The 24000-nt window shown below is 39.5% G+C and overlaps 1 protein-coding gene across 1 annotated transcript in view; it reads left to right on the plus strand.

Moving 5' to 3' along the window:
- Positions 1–24000, plus strand: part of LOC123514709 (protein spire-like) — a 237051-nt gene that overhangs the window by 101050 nt on the left and 112001 nt on the right. Inside the window, 1 exon segment of the mRNA XM_045272776.1 lies at positions 16879–16996. Coding sequence (XP_045128711.1) covers positions 16879–16996 — 118 coding nt within the window.

Below are 24000 nucleotides of genomic sequence, written 5' to 3' on the forward strand. Positions count from 1 at the left end.
TCTTTGTCTCCAATATTTAAATTATTTTCTTTCCTATCACTTCATTTTTTTATTTTTTTTCCTTTCTTTCTTCCATCCTTTCCTTCTTCTTCTTCTCTTTTTTGTCTCCTATTCTTTTTCTTCCTTTCATTCCCATTCCTTCATCTGTCTTCCTTGCTTCCTTCCTTTCCTTCCTCTTTTCTCCGTTATCTCTCCTATCTATTTTTTTTTCCTTCGTCTTCCCTCTAATCTTCTCTTTTCTGCCTACTTTATTTCTTTCCTTTTTTCCTTTTTTCCTGTCTACTTCCTCCTTTTCTTCTCCTTTTCTCTCCTGCTCTCTTTTCTTCTCTCCTTTCCCTCCTCCCTCTCACTCATTCTCTTACTTCTCTTTGTTTTTATTTCCTTTTCCTTCTCTTCCTTTCTTATCTTCACATCCACTCCACTACCTTTTTTTTATTTCCTTCCTATCATTATTCCTTTTCATTTTCTCCTCTCTCCTATACGTTTCCCATTCTCTTTCTCTCGTTTTCCCCGTCACTTCCACTCCTCCTCCTCCTCCTCCCTCGTCATGTAAATTTCACTCCCTACCTGCCTCATTTACTGCTCTATCACTTGCTCCACCTGTGTCTGATGCCTTGTGTCCGCCTATCTCTCCCTCTCTCTCCTTCTCTCTCTATCTCTCTCTCTCTCTTGTTCTGTGTATCCTTCGCTCTATTTTCTTTGTTATATCATTGTTTTTATTATTTTCATTGTGATTTCGCTTTTATATGTGTTAAAGAGACAAATGAAGGATAAAGAAATAAACAGATAAAGAAGAATAAGTAAATCAACACAAATATTAGATAAACACAGAAGACTTATCACACTCTCTTAGTCATTGAGCATTCCTGATATTCTCTACGTGATGCGGAGACGACGATATGATAAGGAAGGTGAAGGAGGTATGTGTTTATCTGTATGTGTGCATGTGGGGCAGTGATTAAGATGTTGGGAAGTGACGATAAGGTACGTACATGCAGGTGACAGGTGCAGACAGGTGACTGGCTTAAGGTGTGAGGTGAAGGGGGAGCTGATAAGGTGTGTGTGTGTGTGTGTGTGTGTGTGTGTGTGTGTGTGTGTGTGTGTGTGTGTGTGTGTGTGTGTATAAAGATAGAGAAGCAAAAAATGAGTAAGGTAAATAAACTCGTTGGAAATAAATATGCCGCTCTGCACTCCTCTTCTTTCACCCCTGGGCCATTTCTACAACTTAATCAAAAGTGGTATAGAAAAATAGGTAAGATAGTCAGGAATAGGGAAATAAGGTAACCAATTTATAGTTGTCTAAGTATATCCTCTGTTATCGCATTTTTTTTCTATACTCACAACCAGTTCTTTCATTCTCCAATCCAAGTTCCTGAGAAGTCACCGCAAAATCTTTTATGTCTCTTTTTCCTATTTGTCCTGACATTATTTTTACATTATTTCTTATTCACTCCTTTCTAATTATTATAGTATTCTCTATTTATTCGTTTCTTACTCTCACACTCTTCTCTTTTTTTTTTACAACCCTCCTATTCCTATTTATTCTTTTCCATGCTTTTATATTAGTTTTTTTCCTTAATTATTCCCTCCTTTCTATCATGCTACTACCTGCATTCTCTTCGTACTACCACCGTATTACTATTTATTCTTCCCTTGCTGTTACATCCTCCCTGTTTATTCCCTCCTTACTATCAAGCTGTTACCTCTATTCTTATCATACTGTTCCCTATTCTTAGTCATTCTTCTCTTACTATTACATTTTTTCCCTTATTTATTCCCTTCCTATCACACTATTCCTTATACTCTTCTCCCACTATCATTTCCTTACATATTTGTCCAAGAAACTTCGCCAATCTTAGCCTACACAATCATTCTTTCTTTTTTTCTCCCTCTCTCCCTCTTTTTTTTATGTCCTGCGATTCCTATTCTCTTTTATGGTGTGCCTTGTAAAACTCTTTATTTCCTCCGCGGCACACGGCACGCCTGCCCCTCAGAGGCTTCAAGGCCAAGGAGACGGAGCTGAACAACGAGGCAAGGCGTATATACTAAATGTTAATGTGCGACCCTAAATTTCTATATAGCAGTTTAGTTCTTATTTTATTGTCAGTTTTTTTTCCTTTACCCTTCCAAATTCAGGAATCTTGCTACGATTTTGGGTTTTAATAGATATCCGGTCCTCGCCTTGCATTGAAATAAAGTGTTGCTTAGTATCATTATTGCCTTAACATGCTCTGGCCGGATCTTTTTGTATTTTTTCTTTATTTTCCAAACTTAGAAATCTTCTTATTGAGTGTTTTGACTTATTTATTTTTTTGGATGCAGGATTTTCACTTTCCTTATGTTTCCGTGAGAGAAGGATCATTATTTGTTATTGTTGCCTTGTTTTAGTCCTGCCGCTAATAGTTTGTATCTTTTGCCTTAGTTACCGCACTCAGAAATGTTACTGTAGTCTTAGCGCCACCCAGGGACAGTAGTATCTTGTTAACCCACGAAAAAAAGTGTTACAAATTTTATGTTTTACTTTGTTCCTTCCTTCTTCTGTATCTTTCTTTACTTTCCGACCTCAGAAATCTTACTATAGTCTTTGTATCTTTCAGAGATAGTCAATTCTTGTTCTTATTATATTTACGTAGAGAATCATGAATTATTATTACTGTTTTCTTACCTTAATCCTGTTTGCGTTATTTCTGCCGTTTACTGCTATATTATATTCATTCATTAACTTCTACATTTACGATCATTTTTTTCTCTTTTCTTTTCTTGTAGCGCTTAATTTTCACCCTGACTATGTTTACGTAAGAAAAAATACATAATAACCTGTTATTACTCAACCTTGTTTCTGCTTCTGCTGCATTCTGGTGTATATATAATTTTTTTCTTTTTTTTCATTAACTTCCAAATGCAGGAATCATATCATGGTCGTAGCAGTCTCTATCCTCTCCCTGTTTATGTTGGTGTGAAAAAAGACTTTGCCTATTTTCTCCCCCTTGCACCTGCCTCCCTCCAGCTGTACCCTTTGCCTTAACTTACAAATATGGATATGTACTATATATTCTTAGAATTTTCTATAGATACCTGACTCTCTTCCTGCATATATTTGTTTAAAAAAAATGTTACCACTACTTGTTATTATCTTCCTTCACTCCTTGCCTTCTCTCCTCCATCTGTATCCATTTTCTTCACCTTCAAACCTTGGAATATCATCATAATTGTAGTATTTTTATACGCATTCGAGCCTCACACTGTCTATATTTACGTAAAAAAAAAAAAAGGAAAAGAACGCAACTACTTTTATTACTCTTCCTTGCATTCGCCTTCTGAACGTATTTCTCTCACCGTATTGAATTTTTTTTTCTCACTACGTAGTACTTGTAATACCTAAGGCTAATATTCTAAAGTATAGTTAATTGCTTCAAATGTCTCTTCCAACTGTATCCAATCTCTTAAGTTATAAATGCAGAAGTTTTAATACGGTCTCCACTTTTTATTTTTTCTTTCTCTCCCTCCTAGTCTCTCCCTCCCCCTGTCTTCGTAGTCACTTTAGCCTCGCCCTGCCTATGTCAGCCTGGAAAAAAAGGACTATTACCCTTTACCTATTATTATCCTGCCTTGGCCCTGTCCCGCACCTGCCTTGAGCCCTTCAGTCCCCCAATCCACCCCCACAGCCATCCAGCCCCACCACAGCCCCTCCAGCCCTCCAGCTCCTTACCCCTCCACACCCCTTATGCTCTATCCACCCTCATTCTCCCCTCCCCTCCACTCCATCTCCGCCTGTCCCCACCCTTGTTAGGTGTCCTCGCTTCGGCCGCTGCTCCAGACCCCGACTGCTTTATGGCCAAGAATGCCGTCCTAGTATGGGTGAGAGAGAGAGAGAGAGAGAGAGAGGAGGGGGGGATGGGGTATTACTGCTATTCCATATCGTAGCCAATGACAGAGATTCTTTTCATAATTTTCTTCCTTTCTTCCATTCCGTTCTCTTTTTCTTCCTTCTTTACATATTTTCTCTTATCAGTTATCAATCCTTTTTTTTTTATTCCTTCTTGTCGATCTTTCTTCTATTTCTTTTATCTTTCTTTCGTTTTCTTAATTCTTGTCGATATTTTTTTCTCTTGTTTCTTCTTTTTCAATCACCCATCCTCACACTCCTTCCCGTATATAGCAACATCGCAGAATTCAAACGTTTTTATCACCTGAAGTTACATTATCCCGTATTAAATGTAAACTATCACTATTACTGACCATTAGATACTCGAAACACCCCTACTACCACATTGAAAGGAGGAGGAGGAGGTGGAAGAGGAGGAGTAGGAGGAGGAGGAGGAGGAGGGAAAATAGGAAGAGACGTTTCGGGGATGGTCGGAGGAGGAGGAAGACAATGAGGAAGAGGGGGAAGAAGACCATTTCTAGGTGGTTTCCGTCAGAGGAAGAGAAAGAAACGACTAGTAGGAGCATAAGGAAGATAAGGAGGAGAAGGAGGAGGAAATGAATAAGAGAGGAGGCTGGGAAGGAGGCCAATATTCCCTCCCCTCTGAACACCAGTCACTTCTTCCCGAATTTATGATTTGGACCACCAGAAGACCAATAGACCCACACACACTGGCGGTCCGGTGGGCGTGGCGGGGATAGGGAGGAGGTGGTTGAGAGGGAAGAAGGAAGAAGAAAGGAAAGTATAAGTATAGGTAGGTAGGAAAGTAGATAAGTGGGTATAAGGGAAAGAATCGAGGTAGGAAGGAGGATATAGGAGTGGGGAACAAGAAAGAAAGGAAGAAGGAAAGATTAATGGAACGAGAAGCAGTAATAATGAAGGGCGGTAAAATATCAAAGAAATGCTGTAGGAGGGAAGGACAAGGAGGAGAAGAAAAGGAAGAGAATAAAGGAGGGGGTGGGTTTTTGGAGGGAAGAAGGGAAGAGGAAGAGAGAAAATAAAAGGAAGGAGTATTTAGGAGGGAAGGAAGAGAAGTGAAGTAGGATGTTTGCGAAAGAAAAAAAACAAGAATGGTGAAGAAGAAAGAAAAGAGAGAAAAAGAAAGCCAAGAACAAAAAATATACATGGGAAAAAAAACTGTAGTAGGAATGAAGTGAAGGAAAAAAAGAAGGAAAATAAAGGAAATAAGAATAGCGAGGGAGAGAAGAGGGAAAGAGGAAGAGAAAGCACTAAGAAATGAAGGGTAAGAAGAGGACCAGGGAAACATGAGAACTAATTAGAGGAAAGACGCTCGAAAAAAAAATTGTGAGGAAAAACATGAAACTAAAGCTGTGTTATAATTAATGAAGAGAGATGGGAATGTTGGCTCCGGTCAGAGAAGAAGAAGAAGAAGAAGAAGAAGAAGAAGAAGAAGAAGAAGAGTAAAAGAAGAAGAACAACAAGATCAAGAACAAGAAGAAACAGCAAGACCAACAGTAAACAACAACAACAACAACAACAACAACAACAACAACAACGGAAGAGGAGGAAAGGAGGAGGAGGAGGAGGAGGAGAAAATAGACGAACAATGTTAGAAGGAGAAAAAAAAAAACGAAAATGAAAACGCGAAAAAGAAGAGAGATAAATATTAAGGACACAGAGAGAGAGAGAGAGAGAGAGAGAGAGAGAGAGAGAGAGAGAGAGAGAGCCAGGTGCGACTAGTGGGCGGTCACCTGCTGAGAGGTCAATTAAGGTTAACGAGAATGAGAGGGATCTGTTCACGTCCGTAACTTTGTACTCTCTCTCTCTCTCTCTCTCTCTCTCTCTCTCTCTCTCTCTCTCTCTCTCTCGTTTTCTTTATTCTATCTCATTTAAATATTTTCTTTCGTTTTCTTTTAGTGCATTATGTTTCTTAATTTCTTCTTCTTCTTCTTCTTCTTCTTCTTATTATTATTATTATTATTATTATTATTATTATTATTATTATTATTATTATTATTCTGCTTCCTCTGCTTCTTCATCTTCATCTTCATCTTCTCTTACTCCCTCCCTCCCTCTCTCCCTCCTTCTTCCCTCCCTCCTCCTCCCTCCTCCCTCCCTCTCCCTCCCTTCTTCCTCCCTCCCTCCCTCCCTCCCTTCGTCCCTCCCTCCCTCCCTCCTCCTCGTGGTTACCTGCCGGCCCATATATCATTCCCCAGTAGTGTTACCTGATCATTATCGCATTTTCCAAGGTCACAGTCATACCTGGTGTCTTTTTCCTCCTCCCTCTGACTTTTATTACTCCTCCTCCTCCTCCTCCTCCTCCTGGTCGTCGTCGTCGTGGTCGTGGTGGTGGTTGTGGTCGTGGTCGTCTCCATTTGGTATTCCTGAGATAGGTTGCTCATAGTTTTTATCTTTTTTTCTGTTTTTAGTTTAGTTTGTAAGTGTTGCTTGATTCTCTCTCTCTCTCTCTCTCTCTCTCTCTCTCTCTCTCTCTCTCTCTCTCTCTCTCTCTCTCTCTCTCTCTCTCTCTCTCTCTCTCTCTCTCTCTCTCTCTCTCTCTCTCTCTCTCTCTCTCTCTCTGTGTGTGTGTGTGTGTGTGTGTGTGTGTGTGCTTATATCAGAGGAAATGTGAAAAAAAGTTAATGTAATACGTCGTTTGTTACTGAAAGTCAAGGTCTGTGTTGCCCGTCTTATTATTATTATTATTATTATTATTATTATTATTATTATTATTATTATTATTTGTTTTGTTTTTGTTATCATTATTAGTTATACTTGTTGTTGCTGCTACTGCTGCTGATACTACTACTGCTACTACTACTACTACTATTACTACTACTGTTACTTCGTTTACTACCATCACTACTACTACTACCACTACCACTACTACCACCACCACCACCACCACCACCACCACCACCACCACCACCACCACCACCACCACCACCACATCTTAAGGTCACGGCCACGCACTGTCAGTCATACGTCACATTCATAGTAGCATAATTAGATTTTCCCACGGTGGCACGCAAGAACTACTGAACTGTTGCCTTTGTCATCGTAATTGGCTCGTCATTCTTTCGCTGGCTATCAATGAGTTATCTTGTTTCCATCCTGATCTTGTGTTTTTTTTTTTTTTTGTTAATCTTGTGTTTTTATATTTTTAAGTATAGAATTAGATTAGGTTGGGTTAGGATAGGTTAGGTTAGGCTAGGTTAGGTTAGGTTTGGTTAGGTTAGGTTAGGTTAGATTAGGTTGGGTTAGGTTTGGTTTGGTAAAGTTAGGATAGGATAGGATTGGATAGAATAGATTAGAAGTGTGTTGTTGTGTTTTTTCGTTGTTTTTTTGTGTTTTCCGTTGTTATCTAGGAGAAAAACATAAGAGAAACTGCATTAAGAAGTGTTATCGTGTTATCTTCCTGTTCTAATCTTTCCTGTTGTTATCTAAGAGTAGAAAATAAAGAAAGTTACATGAGAAAGTATTTTATTGTGTTTTCTTTCGTTGTTTTGTGTTTTCAGTTGTTATTTAAGAGTAGAACATTAGGGAAATTGCAAAAAAAGTGTGTTACTGTGTTTCCTTTATGGTTTTTTTCAGTTGTTATCTAAGAGTTGAACATAAAGGAAACTGCAAAAAAGCGTGTGTTGTCGTGTTTCCATACTGGGCTTGTGTTTTTGTTATTTTTAGGAGCAGAAGATAAAGGAAACGGTAAAAAGAAGAGTGTTGTCGTGTTTTCTTGATGTTTTTTGTGTTTCCTGTTGTTATTAAGGTTATTAGGGAAACTGCATGAAGAAGTGTGTTACCGTGTTTCCTTTGTGGTTTCGTGTTTTATGTTGTTTATCTAAGAGCTGACGATAAAGAAAACTGGAAAAAGAAGCGTGTTGTGTTTCCATCCTGGCCTTGTGTGTGTGTGTGTGTGTGTGTGTGTGTTTTAAGAGTAGAACATTAGAGAAACTGCAAAAAAAGAAGTGTGTTATTGTATTTCTTTCGTTGTTTTGTGTTTCCTGTTGTTATTAAAAGTGCAACATTAAGGAAACTGCAAAAAACAAAAAACAAAAAAATGGTATTGTGTTCTTTTCGTGGTTTTGTGTTTCTTTTTGTTGTTTAGATTGTAACATAAGGGAAAATTGCAAGGAGTCATCAAGTGTACTAGTCATTATTCCTCTATGAAACTTGCTTGCCTATTTATTTCCACCTCCCTGTCATTTCATCTTCCTTAATGATAGTGTGTAGTATTTTGTTTTTTCTATTAATTCAGTACTAAAACCTGATTACTGAGTCTGCTCCATCCATCAAATAGCCACTTTTGAGAATTAACTTCATTTTTCTCTTTACGATTTAACTTTTTATTTCCAGACTATGTTAGATTTTGATGAGGGGAAAAAAAGGGACCTAAAAAAAAAGCAGTGGAGAGAAAAGGTTTTCGTGTCTTTTCTTCGCGTTAATTTAAACACTTCCTGTCCCTGATAGCTCTTTCTTGTCCCCTCCTTGTTTCCTTTTTTGTGCCCTTGTTTCCCTCCCTCCCTCCCTCCTACCTTGCCTCCCTCCGACGTTGCCTTCCTCCCTCTCTCTCTCTCTCTCTCTCTCTCTCTCTCTCTCTCTCTCTCTCTCTCTCTCTCTCTCTCTCTCTCTCTCTCTCTCTCTCTCTCTCTCTCTCTCTCTCTTCTCTCCCACACCTTCCACTGGTCTTTCTTTTCTTCTTCCTCGCTATATCTTTTCTCCTCTCTCTCTCTCTCCTTCTTCTTTCTCATTCTTTATTTTCAATTTCTCCGTTTATCTATTCATTCCTCTCTCACCTTTCTCTCTCTCTCTTCACATTCTCTTGTCATCTTCCCTTCACTTTCATCTTATCTACGTATCATTCTCATTTTTTTTTCCTATTTTTCCTTTCTCCTCCAATCCTTTCGCCCTGTCTATCCCTCTCTCGCCCTTCCTCCTCCTCTTCCCCTTCACCTCACTTGCCCTTCACTTCTTCACCCCCCCCACACCTCCCATCCCACTTCATTCACCCCCAACCCCTCACATGGTAGGAGTCAAGGCGCAGCTGTAATGAGGTTGATGGTGATAATGATGGTGTTGGTGGTGGTGATGGTGAATACTGATATCCCACAGGTGTCTTGGCTTCGTGTTCAATTAACCTGGATAATGATAGTGAAGGTGGTCAAGTGATGATGGTGGTGGTGGTGGTGGTGATAGTGGGTGTTAGTGGTAGGACATGGACACACACACACACACACACACACACACACACACACACACACACACTTTTAAGATTTCGTGTCTGAGTATTAAGTTTCAGAGGAGGAGGAGGAGGAGGAGGAGGAGGAGGAGGAAGAACAAGAAGAACAAGAAGAAGAAGAAGAAGAAGAAGAAGAAGAAGAAGAAGAAGAAGAAGAAGAAGATAAAAAGGAAAAAGAAATAGAAGAAAAAGAAGAAGAAGAAGATAAAGAAGATAGAAAAGAAAAAGAAATAGAAGAAGAAGAAGAAGAAGAAGAAGAAGAGGGAAGGTATATGACTTGGAGGTGTTTAGTGGTTTCAAGTTAGGAGGAGGGAAGGAGGGAGGGAAGAAGATGATGGGGAGAGAAAGGAAGGGGGAGTAAGGTATAGTAAATGACAGAGGAAGGGAAGGGGAGAAGGGAGGGGAGGGGAAGGGAACAGGGACGCGTGTTGGCACCAGAGAGAGTACAAGGAAGGAGAGGGTGCAGGGGAGAGGAGTAAAGGGGAGGTTAAGAGGGTAAGGGAGGAGAGAAAGACGGGGTGAGGGGAGGGGAAGTTCGGGCACTTTCTCCTGCCTGACCAGTACATTCCAGGCATACCGCACCTCCCTCTCTCTCTCTCCCTCCCTCCCTTCCTCCCTCCCTCCCTCTGTCCCTCCGTTCCTCCCTCCATGACCTGTCTTCGTGACGTCACTACGCAGCATCATGAGTCAGGTGCACACACACACACACACACACACACACACACACACACACACACACACACACACACACACACACACACACACAGGCTGCATGCTTCAAAAGTGTTACAATACCAAGGGTTACGTGCACCAGTATTGCATCAGCAATAACAACAATAACAAAGTCACCACCGCAATCACACACACACACACACACACACACACACACACACACACACACACACACACACACACACACACACACACACACACACACACACGTGGCATCCTTAAAGCTGACACAACGAGCAGGAGAGCGTAGGAGGCATGTGTGTGTGTGTGTGTGTGTGTGTGTGTGTGACAGGAAACCAGGTAATTTCCGTCACGCTGTAGTTCGTGTATTACCTGCAGGTTTGAATTAAGAAAGGGTTTCCTCTTTTTGACAGGTAGCAGTCTCTTCTTACTCTTTATCTTTTCTTATTCATATATTCCCAATTTATTCATTTCTTTATCCTTTTCCAGTCATTCTCATTAACTTTTCACTCAGCTTCCTTCCAATGAGCGACCTTAAAGATGATAGATTCTTGTTCTTCTTTTTTTTTCTTACTTGTTTTCTCCTCTCCTTTCTTTATCTTCATCTGTTCTCTTCTTCTCTTTCTTCTTTCTTTCACGTTATTTGTTCCTCTGTTACGTAAGTTTGTTATGTATTCCCTCAGGATTCATTTTGTTTAGATCTTCTTTATGTATTTTACTCTTCGTTTGTTATAAATATTTACTTTTTTTTCGGTTCTGGGAGTTACTATAGGTTAAGTTAGTCTAGCAATATTTTCTATCATATATTTATCTAAGCTAATCTTTATCTCAGCCAATCTCTCTCTCTCTCTCTCTCTCTCTCTCTCTCTCTCTCTCTCTCTCTCTCTCTCTCTCTCTCTCTCTCTCTCTCTCTCTCTCTCTCTCTCTCTCTCTCTCTCTCTCTCTCTCTCTCTCTCTCTCTCTCTCTCTCTCTCTCAATTTACATCGTGATTTTCCTCAAATTTTCTGCTTTCCTTATCTCGTTCACGTTAATTTTTCCTGTTAACTGACCTTTTTTTTACCATTACCTTGATTTAGTTCCCCATTTTCCCTATTCTTTTTCACACTTTTTTCTCTCATTCCTTCACTTTTACTCTCCTCTCTGCTCTTTGTTCCCCTTTACTCGTGAAATGGTACTGGTGTGCATTTGGTTTTGAAAGTGTTTCTCTCTCTCTCTCTCTCTCTCTCTCTCTCTCTCTCTCTCTCTCTCTCTCTCTCTCTCTCTCTCTCTCTCTCTCTCTCTCTCTCTTTAGTTTTTCTGGTAATTCTGTCGTTGGCATTCCCGCTAATACTCACCATCATGATTCAGGTGTTGTGTGAAGCCTCGACACGGAGTTATTAAAGGTGAACTATTGGCATCAGTAACATCATCATATATGTATTCTATTTCACTTTGTTTACTTAATTATATATATACATTTATTTATTTATTTATTTGTGTAGTTTTATTTACGTATTTTTCTGTGCTTTGAATTCTAGTATGTATTCTGTGTATTCTGTTATTTATCTATTTATTCTTTCATGTCTTTGTGTGGGTGTATTTTTCTAGCAGTGAGTTGTGTATATTTTTTCTATGCTTCTGAACTCCATCTGTACATTCAAAAAGCGAGTGTTTGAAATTAATATGCAACGTTGTGTATTTTATGTATGTATTTCTTTTCTTTTGTGCATTTTAACCTCTCCAATTTCTGGCTGATATTTTTTTTTACTGTAATCTTTTTTTTTTCTTAACGTGTTTTAGTAAGTTTTCTGAATAATTGTTTTTACATGCTTCAGTTGTTTTCGTTCTCCTCGAAGCGTGTTTTTTTTTTCATCTCTGTATAAACGAACGAATGAAAAGAAAGGTAAAAAAAAATTAAACAGCAAAAATAAAGAATAAGATTATCACGCTTCCATAATTGCTCTTCCATGTAAAAGTTAATTAAAGATTCTATTTATTTTTTTCTAGCCGGTCAACAAAGGGTATGGAAATAGAATACATAGATGATGGTTCTTTTTCTATTATCAGCATTTGTGTGTGTTTATTTTATTTATTTATTTATTTTCTTTTTGCTTCTAATTCTTGTTCTGTCTGCATTCCTCTTGTTTTCTTCTTCTTTATTTCTTTTAGCAAATAATACAGAAGTAAGATAAATAAATGACGGTTCTGTATGTCGTTAGTGTTGTAATTTTGCTATTTTGACTGGTAACGCTTTTTTTTTCTCTCATAGTGAACACCTGTTACCTCTCTCTCTCTCTCTCTCTCTCTCTCTCTCTCTCTCTCTCTCTCTCTCTCTCTCTCTCTCTCTCTCTCTCTCTCTCTCTCTCTCTCTCTCTCTCTCTCTCTCTCTCTCTCTCTGAATTAAGGTTGCAAAGAGTGTAGAGGCAAGATACAGATCACAGAAGTCCTGGTTATGTAACTTTATATCATTTTTGTTTATCGTTCTCTTGTTTTTTGGGAAGAGCGTGGCGTGAACATTTTCTTGGTATTAATTCTATTTTGTATTCATAATTCTAGTAATTCTGTTTTTTTTTTTTTTTGTATTGTCTTTCTTGCCATTTTTATTCAACAGGCTTTTCTCCTCATTACCATATCTAAAGAAAAGTTGAATTTGTTTTATTTATTTATTTATTTATTTATTTTATTTTATTTATTTATTTTTTGCAGAGGTTAGTTATTCTCGTCCGTGTATGCGTTCTTCCTGCGCCTTGCTAATTTATTTCCCGTTTTCTTCTCGTGTTGTTTAATCGAGGAAATGTTTCGTTTTCTTTCTAATTTGCATCATTAATTCCACTGACGTAATTGTTTCCATTGCTGTTGTTTTTATTCTACATCCACATATCTATTGTTACTTCTCTTGTCACAGTTTCCCTCTCATTATCGTACTTCATCTTGGAAATGTTTGTGTTTTCATGTCACTTTCCATTACATGTTGACTATTCTTTCATATTCATTTGTCCTGTTTGTTGTGTTTTCCTTCACTGTTTTACCTCCTAGTTTTCATTTCACTTTCCATTACATGTTGACTATTCTTTCATATTCATTTGTCCTGTTTGTTGTGTTTTCCTTCACTATTTTACCTCCTAGTTTCCATTTCTACTTGATTCATTATTCTGTTATCATTGAAAGGTTCAGTTTATTATTAATCGTACAATAATCTTAGTAAATTATCTACCTATTTTTTTTCAGGAATATTTAATGGTTAAGCTTTATTTCCTTGCCGCTACACATTTTTTTTCCCCTTTATTCCAGAGTTCCCTGCTCATTTCCATATTTAATCAAGGGACGGTTTGTTTTCCAGAAAAAAAATTTGCATCACATATTCTTCCTAATAGATCCAGTTGTTGTGATTGTTGTTCTTGTTCCTCCTTATACCTTTTTATTCTCTCTCTCTCTCTCTCTCTCTCTCTCTCTCTCTCTCTCTCTCTCTCTCTCTCTCTCTCTCTCTCTCTCTCTCTCTCTCTCTCTCTCTTCTCTCTAAACCTCTTTGTTTATATAAGTTTATTTGTTATTTTTCATTCATCCCCATTTTCTTCTTTTCTTTATAATTTCACTTTGCCATTAACTATTTTTTAATATTCCTACTTCACTTTTTACTTCCTTACCCTTGTTTTTCATTAAAGTTCTTTGTTTTTGTTTTTTTTTATTTTCTTGTCCACATTTCTTTTCTTATTATACTTTATTTTCTATTTTCTATTCTATAATTTCCTTTTCTACCTTCTCTTTACCTTCATTTCATCATCATCATCATCATCATCATCATCATCATCATCATCATCATCATCATCTTCTTCTTCTTCTTCTTCTTCTTCTTCTTCTTCTTCTTCTTCTTCTTCTTCTTCTTCTTCTTCTTCTTCTTCTTCTTCTTCTTCTTCTTCTTCTTCTTCTTCTTCTTCTTCTTCTTCTTCTCTTCTTCTCTTCTCTTCTTCTTCTTCTTCTTCTTCTTCTTCTTCTTCTTCTTCTTCTTCTTCTTCTTCTTCTTCTTCTTCTTCTTCTTCTTCTTCTTCTTCTTCTTCTTCTTCTTCTTCTTCTTCTTCTTCTTCTTCTTCTTCTTCTTCTTCTTCTTCTTCTTCTTCTTCTTCTTCTTCTTCTTCTTCTTCTTCTTCTTCTTCTTCTTCTTCTTCTTCTTCTTCTTCAGTGACAGTGTAAACGTATATAATATCCAACCAACTCTCCTCCATGCTCTCTCTCTCTCTCTCTCTCTCTCTCTCTCTCTCTCTCTCTCTCTCTCTCTCTCTTATACTTCCTTGTTTGAGTTTTCCGTGTTTTTGTTTGCATTCCCCGTCTCTCGTGTGTGTCAGGGTCTTATTATCCTATTATTTGCTCGTGTTGTCATGTTTAGTTCCCTTATCACACGTTCATCCTGCCAGTAAAAGTAAGCACTGGTTTGAGGCGTCACTTGTTTTGAGGTTTCTTCGTTTACTTCTTCCTTACGTCAGTATTTGGAAACTCAGTGCTCTCTCCTTACGACAGTTTTCTAAGGCATATGGACAACTAAGTGAGTTTTCAAGGCATTTTTTTTTTTTTTCGTTTTAAACCTTTCAATACTGGGATGCATTTTTAGCATGAGTTTTGGGTGTTATTAAGCGATTTTATTGAAAAAGGAAGGTCAGAAGATAAATGGCCAGTCTTCCCTATTTTAACCCCCTACGAAAGTTTCTGAAGCTGTTTAAAATCATCAAATAGTAATCACAACGAATATGGAAACACGTCATGGTACTGAAGGGTTGATAAACTAGAAATTTTGCCAGTCTATTACCAGAACTATAAAAAATACCTTTAAAAATAAGAGTACCTTCAAAAGAGGCTTGGGGAAACAGCGACGGTGAGAGAGCAAAGCATTTCAGAATACAGGCCTTGTTCCTTTTGCTTTTCCACCACCACCACCACCACCACCACCACCACCACCACCACCACCACCACCACCATTTAGATATTGAATGGGAAGTTGTTATGCTGTGATCTTTTGATTTGTTTTGTTTAGATGTTTTGTTATTCATTGATTTATTTTCTTATTTATTGTGTGTGTTGGATGGTGGTAGTGGTGTTTCTTTCCTTATTATTATTCTTTTTTAATTCAAATTGTGGTGGGAATTTGATGTTTGTTTGTTCTGCTTTGTTGTTGATGGTGGTGGTGGTGGTGGTGGCTGTTATCATTTTTTTTCATTTCCTCCTCTTCCGAGTCTTTCTCCTCCTCCTCCTCCTCCTCCTCCTCCTCCTCCTCCTCCTCCTCCTCCTCCATCCATCTCCTCCTCCTCGTCCTTCTCCTCCTCCTCCTCCTCCTTTCTTTGTCACTGAAAAAATAGATAGATGATAAAATTTTCCATGTGTATTCCATCTTCTGCTCTCCTCTTCTTCCCACGCACGGAGATGCATCATTCATTATTTTTGCAATTGAGTATCACTTAATCACTTTCTTTTTCATTCTACGTTCATTACTAACGGTTATTACATCCATTAAAAAGCCTTTCCCGGTATGCAAATGGTGCCACAATATTCTTTATCTTTTTCAGTTTCCTCTCCTTTTTTAATAATTCTGCGTTTGCATTTCTCTTTCCTCATTAAAAATATAAAAAAAAGTTAGTTCATATGCAAATGCTTTCAGAATCTTATTATTTTTTTTTTTTCAATTTTCATATGTTTTAATCATTCTTTCCTCTCGGGTCACTAATGGCTGAGAAAAGAAAGAAATGACAAAAAAAATACCTCCATCTAAAACGAAATAAATGAAAATACTGATAATAATTCATCTTTTTCATAATTTTCTTTTTCTCCTCCACTTTCTTGCTCACTGAGGCTCATCGTCCCCGTCTCTCCAGCCAGTGTCATTCTTTGGTCTTTTTAGCGTGCAGCATTTTAATTGCCTCATTTCCTCTCCTCCCAGGCGTTGGCCTCAAACTACGCAGAAAATTATTGGCGTGGTATGCGTCCAATCTTTTACTCGTATAATCTTCATATTTACTCACCCGCTCCACCTTGCCGGGAGTGAAGCGGTGTTAAGGTGTCTGCTCTCTCCGCAACTTGGTATTTTAATTGGTGTGTTTATTTTTTTTCCTCCATTTCCTCTCGTCTTGTATGGTTAAGTTTGTTGTATCCTTGTTTCTATCATATACTCAATTCATACCATGTTTCTTTTTCTGGTAGTATATCATTTTAAATGTTTTACTGTTTTACCTTTATTTTGTTTGGTTTGGAAATGAATATGGTTCCTGAGTATACTGTCTTTTTTTATGACATTTACTCATTCTTTTTCATCATATTTTTTTTTTTAGTTACCTTTTTTTTTTTTTCCTTTGAGGTTGTCGCATTATTTTCGTCATCTTACTATACTTGCCTTCTCGTCATTTCCTTAGCAAAACCATAAAGTTCTCGTTTAGTTGGCTGTAATCTGTGACTTTTCCGTAATAAATCCTCACCGTAACCTTCCTTCTTTATTTTCTCGTGCTTCGGGTCAATATAATCCAGATATGACAAGAAACAATAGGTACAAGTTAAATCTAGAAAGAGATAAATCGGAATTGGCTTTTCAATTAGAGTAAAAAAAATGAATAGATGAATGGAATGGACTCAATTATCAGGATTTCAGTACCGAACCATTACTGAGAATTGAACGTTGTATAAGTTTATGTATAAGAATGATAGGTGGAAATAAGCAACAAGGAATACCACGTTCGGAACTGACGCCTTCCAGCAGCTTCCTTCGTTTTTCTGTACTCGTATATTCTCGTGTTTTTAAACCCTTCAGTACCATGACGCGTTTTGATATTTATTCTGTTACTATTTGGTCATTTTATACAGCTTCAGAAACTCAGTGAAGACTCTTGCTATCAATCTTCTGACCTCCATAGGCAGTTCATAATGTAAATAAAATCGTGGCGTCCCAGTACTGAAGGAGTTAATGTCACTTTTTCCCATATTACAATGTCATTTATGTTTGGTTAATCTTCCTGTTATGCTCTAATGTTCCTTTTTTCTCGTGTTGTAATGCCTTTATGTCCCAATGCTCCCTTCCTACACGTCCTAATGCTCCTCTTCTCCCGGCAGCTGGTGTCAGAGCTCGGCGTGTTGCTGTACCGCGCCTTGGACTTCAGCCTGGCCAGCGATGAGGAGCGTGACCTGTCGCCCTCCCTCAACCACCTCATTGACCTCATGACTTCGGCAGGTGAGTTACTCCAGGCCTCTCACCTCCCACTCATTGGCGCCTCCTCCCTCACGTCTCACCTCTCCTCTACTCCACCTTTTTAGTCCGTATTCAGAAACGCTTTACTCTCTCACCTCAACTGTTTTCAAAAGCCTCAGAGATGACTTGACGGGTTCTCAAGGGTGTTTCTCATGTTAATAACGTAGAAATGTTCTTAAACTGTCACTTCAGAAAGATTTACAAGGCCACAAAGATGACTGACCAGGTTCTCAAAAGCTAACAATGTAGAGATGTTGTTTATTTATCCGCAGAACCATAAAAACCCCTAAAAACCCGTATAGTTTCCCAACAATTATCTTTCAAGGACATTGACGCAGGTTATCAAAAGTGTTTTTCCTATTAATAGCGTAGAAATGTGGCTAAATTGACAGTAGAACCATAAAAACACCTTAAAAACTCGTGTAGATATGAAAAATTGGGTTTTACAGAGTGTTTCTCCAGTTAATAACATAGAAATACTATTAAATTTGTCACCAGAGCCATGGAATCGCCCTTAGAAACCCATGTCACTTCAACTGGAAGCTTTTCAAAGGAGTGAAGGGGGTGCGGAAAGAAGTGCTTTAGAATATGGTGCATTATTTATTTATTTATTTATTTTCACAAGGTACATCAAGACATTCCTGTAATTCTCTTCATGCTTTCCTATGCGGTTTTTCCTCGTGTTTTTTCTTCTTCATTTTTTTTTTTTTTTTTTTTTACACCAGCAGGAATGTAAGAGTGGATAATTCGCTTCATTTTGTGCATTTCGTGGAACTTTTATTCGTTATCATTATTTTTTCTTCTTCTTCTTCTTCTTCTACTATTTGTTTCTTCTTCTTTTTCTTCTTCTTCTTCTTCTTCTTCTTCTTCTTCTTCTTCTTCTTCTTCTTCTTCTTCTTCTTCTTCTACAGTTGTAATTAAAGCAAGAATTTCGTGTAAGTTTTATGGTTAGTTGGTTTATTCTCTCTCTCTCTCTCTCTCTCTCTCTCTCTCTCTCTCTCTCTCTCTCTCTCTCTCTCTCTCTCTCTCTCTCTCTCTCTCGTAATTCTCAACCTTTGCCAAAATTTTATAATGTTAAACTTTGCTACTAAATTTCTAAACAACAACAACAACAACAACAATAATAATAATAATAATAATAATAATAATAATAATAATAATAATAATAGTAATAGTAATAATAATAATAATAATAATAATAATAATAATAGTGTAACATTAATTTTCATAGCAAGTCTTTCCTTTTTTCCTCTTCTTGTCCTTGTTTCCCACGAACTTGACGTCATTTCCGCCCCTACGGCAAGTCTGGAGGGGCGGAAGAGAGAGAGAGAAAGAGAGAGAGAGGGAGAGGGAGAGGGAAAGAAAGGGGGAGGGAGGTGGGGAGGGAAGGAGAGTGAGGGAGGAGAGGGACAAGTGTTATCTCGTGAAGGTAATGTGAGGTAATTCTCTCTCTCTCTCTCTCTCTCTCTCTCTCTCTCTCTCTCTCTCTCTCTCTCTCTCTCTCTCTCTCTCTCTCTCTCTCTCTCTCTCTCTCTCTCTCGTACCGTAACTACCTCAGGGTCTATACTTACCTGGCTAATTAATGGCGGGCCGCAGGTGGTTTTGAAAATTTTGGAAAGAATGAGATGCTTGATATTATTGATAACCTGTCCCGGAGGAGGAGAAACAGGAGGAGGAGGAGGAAGAGGAGGAGGAGGAGGAGGAGGAGGAGGAGGAGGAAGGAAGGAGAAAGGGGGATGGTTTATGGGTGAAAAAGGAGATAGGGTTAGGAAGAAAATAGATTGGAGGGTGAAGAGGCGTGTTAAATTAGCCAACAGGTGTGAAAGGTTTGGAGAAATGGGAGGAGGAAGAGGAGGAGGAGGAGGAGGAGGAGGAGTACAAAGGAGGACTTCACTGGCCTGACATTGAATCCGTTACTTTGTGGAGTTGCTTTAGTGGAATTACTTGTGTTAATCGAGGCATTACAGGTGATTTCATTAGCGACAGGTGAGGATGCTCTATTTTTCTACATTGCCTTTAGTTGTTAATTCAGAATAGTTGTCTAAAGAGATTCTAAGGAAGAGGTAACTAAAATGAAAGCAATAATATATTTAATCTATTATTGAAAAAAATATATATATAGAAAATAATCTTCGTAGTATAAAAAATGATACAGAAAACAATTACGTGACCTAAAAATATGCGAACAAATCTGCAGAACAAACTGAAGTGAATAGAGAAAAGGTGTATCAAGCAAACCAATCAGAAAATGAATGTGGAAACAAAACAAGAAAAAGAAAAGGAAGCAACAAAAATATAAAACGAACTGAAATGAAAAGACAGACAAAACTAAAAGCGGGAAAAAATGTCAGGAAAGTTATGAAGTGTTTCGTGGTAAGAATGAATATAAAATTGTGACGTAAGCCGCGCCGCCCTCCTCCGTGAGTCGCCTTGCACAACACGCCGGAACATGTTTGCTGGGATGGTCGCGTCAAGCACTAAGTGGAACGTAAGAGGATAACGATGTGGAAGCCTCACTCACCCTCTTGTTCGAGACTCCACAACCGAGAGAGGAGACTGAGACTAAAAGAAAAAGGAAATTGAAATGTCTGTATCAAGTTATTCGTTCAGTCTAATAATGATATATAATTAATCTTCTTGTTTCTTTATTTAGTTTACCGTCCTTTATCAAAATATTTAAATCAACAAACAGTATAACATTTCTTTAGTTTAATTTTTTACCTATAATTATGTCAAATCATCGTTTTTACCATCCTTTACCAAAATATTTATATCAGCAAACAGTATAGCATTTCTTTAGTTTAAGTTCTGTCTATACGTGTCAAGTCATTGTTTTTACCATCCTTTACCAAAAGTATTTAAATCAGCAAACAGTGAAGCAATGATACGAGAAAAGATGAAACTGGAGAAAAGTTCAAATCATCTTTTCATTGAGCCATTCCTTTTGAGACAGAGTTAATAAATAAGTAAACAATAAAAAGAAGAATCATGGTGTAAACTTCATAATTTTCTACACGTATATCAAGCACCAATTTAGCTTCACACTCCAGTTACTAAATATCTGAGCCAGTAAATGAATTAACAACAATACAAAGAAACACTACCAGTTAACGAAAAAGATTAATTTTAAGTCGCGTTATTTTTCATACGTGTAGAAAACCACCATTTATCCCTTCACAATCCAGTTACAGAATATCTAGCTCAGGAAACAATGTAACAGTAATGGAGAATAAAAAGCAAAAAGCGTAAAAATTTCGTTTTATCGTCTTTCTTCGCATTTTAAACAAACTAAGGCTAATCACGTATGAACTCAGTGTATTTCCAAACACAAATAATGGGACGCATTTTTATCTCGAGTTTTGATATGATTAGACGATTTTATTTACATTAGGATGGGTCTATGGAGGTCGGAAGATTAATGGCCAGCGTCTTCACTATTCTAATCCCCACATAAGTTTCTAAAGATGTATAAAAAAGCCAAATAGTAAGAGGAATGAATATAAAAGCGTGTCATGGTACTGAATGGGTTAAACTCAAATTATATTTTCACTTAATCTTTTTCTGTCAGGAAACGGGCAATAAAAGCTGACCCAAATTAAAACAAACGTACGTGAACTAAGCTTATAAAGATTACATGATCTTACTGACAGGCAACAATGTCTTTCATAATCATGGTTTAAAGTCGCACCAATAAGAAGTCGTAATAGTAGTAGTAGTAGTAATAGTAGTAGTAGTAGTAATGGTAGTAGTAGTAGTAGTAGTAGTAGTAGTAGTATGTAGTAGCAGTAGTAGTAGTAGAAGTAGTAGTAGTAGTAGCAGCAGTAGTAGCAGTAGTAGTAGTAGCAATAGTAGTAGCAGTAGAAGTAATAATCTATAGGCCACGCAGCTCACTCCTAACACCTGCCATTACCCATTTCCTCACTGTACTATTAAAAATCTCAAACCTGATATGAAAAACGCATTGTATATTAAAAAAAAAAAAAGAAGAATAGAGCTAGTAAACTATTTCAACACCCAGGAAAAGCAACAACCCAAATGGAATAAGACACAATTCAACATTTTCTCACCTCTCAAAACTTACACCAGGCCAGAGTCGTTTCAATGCGACAGTTCCCGTGGCAGTAAGCAAGACAACACGAGTACGAGAAGATACGTAGGGCTGAAGCGAGTCCCTAGCGGCACCCCACCATTGATATGACCATTGGAGAGCCGGACCATTTATTACGAGCTGTTGGTGTACATTTAGGAGCCACTACCGAGTCCCGTGCGTAAATCATCACCTGTATCATTGGAGCCCCGGTGGGGGGAGGAGGAGGGAGGGAAGGAGGGTGGGACGAAAAGAGTGAGGCTGGGAGGGAGGGAGGGAGGGAGGAAGGGAGGGAAAGAGAAAAGAAAGGTGCGTATGTGAGTTGTGATTCCGGGGAAGAAGGGAGAGGGAGAGGGATGAAATTTTTAGGTAAGAGAGAAAGGGACTTGATACTGTAAAATATGAATATATGAAAAAAAAAAAAGAAACGAGGAAAAACAAAACGAAACAATTACAACGCAACTAAAAAGAATGAGATGAAAAAAACACAAAAATATAATAAGTAAAAGAATCAAGAGAGAGAGAGAGAGAGAGAGAGAGAGAGAGAGAGAGAGAGAGAGAGAGAGAGAGAGATTAAACAATCAAGGGAAGAATTAATGAAAAAAAACAGATAGATGCATCGAAAGAAAGATAGATAGATAAATAGATAGATAGATAGATAATTAGATAAGAGAGAGAGAGAGAGAGAGAGAGAGAGAGAGAGAGAGAGAGAGAGAGAGAGAGAGAGAGAGAGAGAGAGAGAGAGAATAAGAAACAAGGAAAAAATACAAGAGAAAGGGATTTAGGAAGCAACAGGTGAGCTTCGTTGCAAGGTGGAGTCAGGAGAGGCTGTGCTGAGGTCACGGGGCGAGGAGTGGAGGAGGTGGAGGTGGTAGACGGGTCAGCAGCAGCGCCCCTCCCCCCCCTCCCAACTCTTTCTCTCCTTGCGGCCAGCTGGAGGCAAGGAGGGAGGAGGAGGAGGAGGAGGAGGAGGAGGAGGAGGAGGAGGAGGGAAGGAGAGAGGGAGTGAGAGAGAAAGGACGCGGGCAAGTGCTGGGCTGGGTGGAGAAAGAAAGGTGAAAGGTAATGTGGCCGAGAGAGAGAGAGAGAGAGAGAGAGAGAGAGAGAGAGAGAGAGAGAGAGAGAGAGAGAGAGAGAGAGGAAAATATATATTATCGCTCGCCTTCATATTTTTCTTTCCTTACATGGCAGGCTTATGTGTGTGTGTGTGTGTGTGTGTGTGTGTGTGTGTGTGTGTGTGTGTGTGTGTGTGTGTGTGTGTGTGTGTGTGTGTGTGTGTGATGCGTCACGTGGACGACTATAAAGGAAGGAAAAAAATATCACGATCGTTTCTTACTTTCTTTTCTTCAAACGACTCATCCCTGTAATTCACCTCTCTCTCTCTCTCTCTCTCTCTCTCTCTCTCTCTCTCTCTCTCTCTCTCTGTTCTTGTGTTTCTTCTATTTCTACAAGCGCTTTCTTATTATCTCATCTTTCTCCCTTCCTCCATTTCAACCTGCAGGTCCTCTTTTCCCTCCCTCCCTCCCTCCTCCCCTCCCTCCTTCCCTCCGTCCCTCCCTCCCTTTCTCTCCCTCCTTTCCTCCACCCTCCCACTCTCCCCTAACTTTACTTCACTGTACTTACGTTATGGTATAGAGGAGAAAGCTGGGGCAGTGTGTGTGTGTGTGTGTGTGTGTGTGTGTGTGTGTGTGTGTGTGTGTGTGTGTGTGTGTGTGTGTGTGTGTGTGTGTTTGACATTTTGTATCTTTTAAAGTGAGGAAAGCAGACACGTTTATTGTTTTGTTAATTTCTTAGTGAAGAGAAAAAGCTTGTTGTTGTTATTATTGTTGTATTTTTTATGTTGTTGGTATGATTTACTGGGAGAGCTTCCGCAGTGGTTATTGATCTTTTCTCAGTATTAGCTTTCCACTACTGCCACAGGGAAACAAGGGTGAACACTACTACTACTACTACTACTATTTCTACTACTACTACTACTACTACTATAGCTACTACTACTACTACTACTACTACTGCTGCACTGCACTACCACCACTGCACCACCACCACTGCACCACCACCACCACCACCACCACCACCACCACCACCACCACCACCACCACCACCACCACCACCACCACCACCACCACCACCACCACCACCACCACCACCACCACCACCACCACCACCACCACCACCACCACCACCACCACCACCACCACCACCACCACCACCACCACCACCACCACCACCACCACCACCACCACCACCACCACCACCACCACCACCACCACCACCACCACCACCACCACCACACCACCACCACCACCACCACCACCACCACCACCACCACCACCAACCACACTGCTGCCAACAACAAGAACCTGCACCACCACCACCACCACCACCACCACCACCACTGCTGCTGCTCACCTGCCACCACCACTGCCACCACCACCACCACCACCACCACCACCACTGCTGCACCACCACCACCACCACCACCACCACCACCACCACCACTGCTGCTGCTGCCACTGCTGCTGCTGCACCACCACCACCACCACCACCACCACCACCACCACCACCACCACCACCACCACCACCACCACCACCACCACCACCACCACCACCACCACCACCACCACCACCACCACCACCACCACTGCACCACCACCACCACTGCCACCACCACCACCACCACCACCACCACCACCACTGCACCACCACCACCACCACCACCCACCACCACCACTGCTGCTGCCACCACCACCACCACCACCACCACCACCACCACCACCACCACCACCACCACCACCACTGCTGCCACTGCTGCTGCTGCTGCACTGCACCACCACCACCACCACCTGCTGCTGCTGCTGCTGCTGCTGCTGCTGCTGCTGCTGCTACAGCAGTAATA

This window comes from Portunus trituberculatus, chromosome 38 (genome assembly GCF_017591435.1).
Source record: "Portunus trituberculatus isolate SZX2019 chromosome 38, ASM1759143v1, whole genome shotgun sequence".
Lineage (NCBI taxonomy): Eukaryota > Metazoa > Arthropoda > Malacostraca > Decapoda > Portunidae > Portunus > Portunus trituberculatus.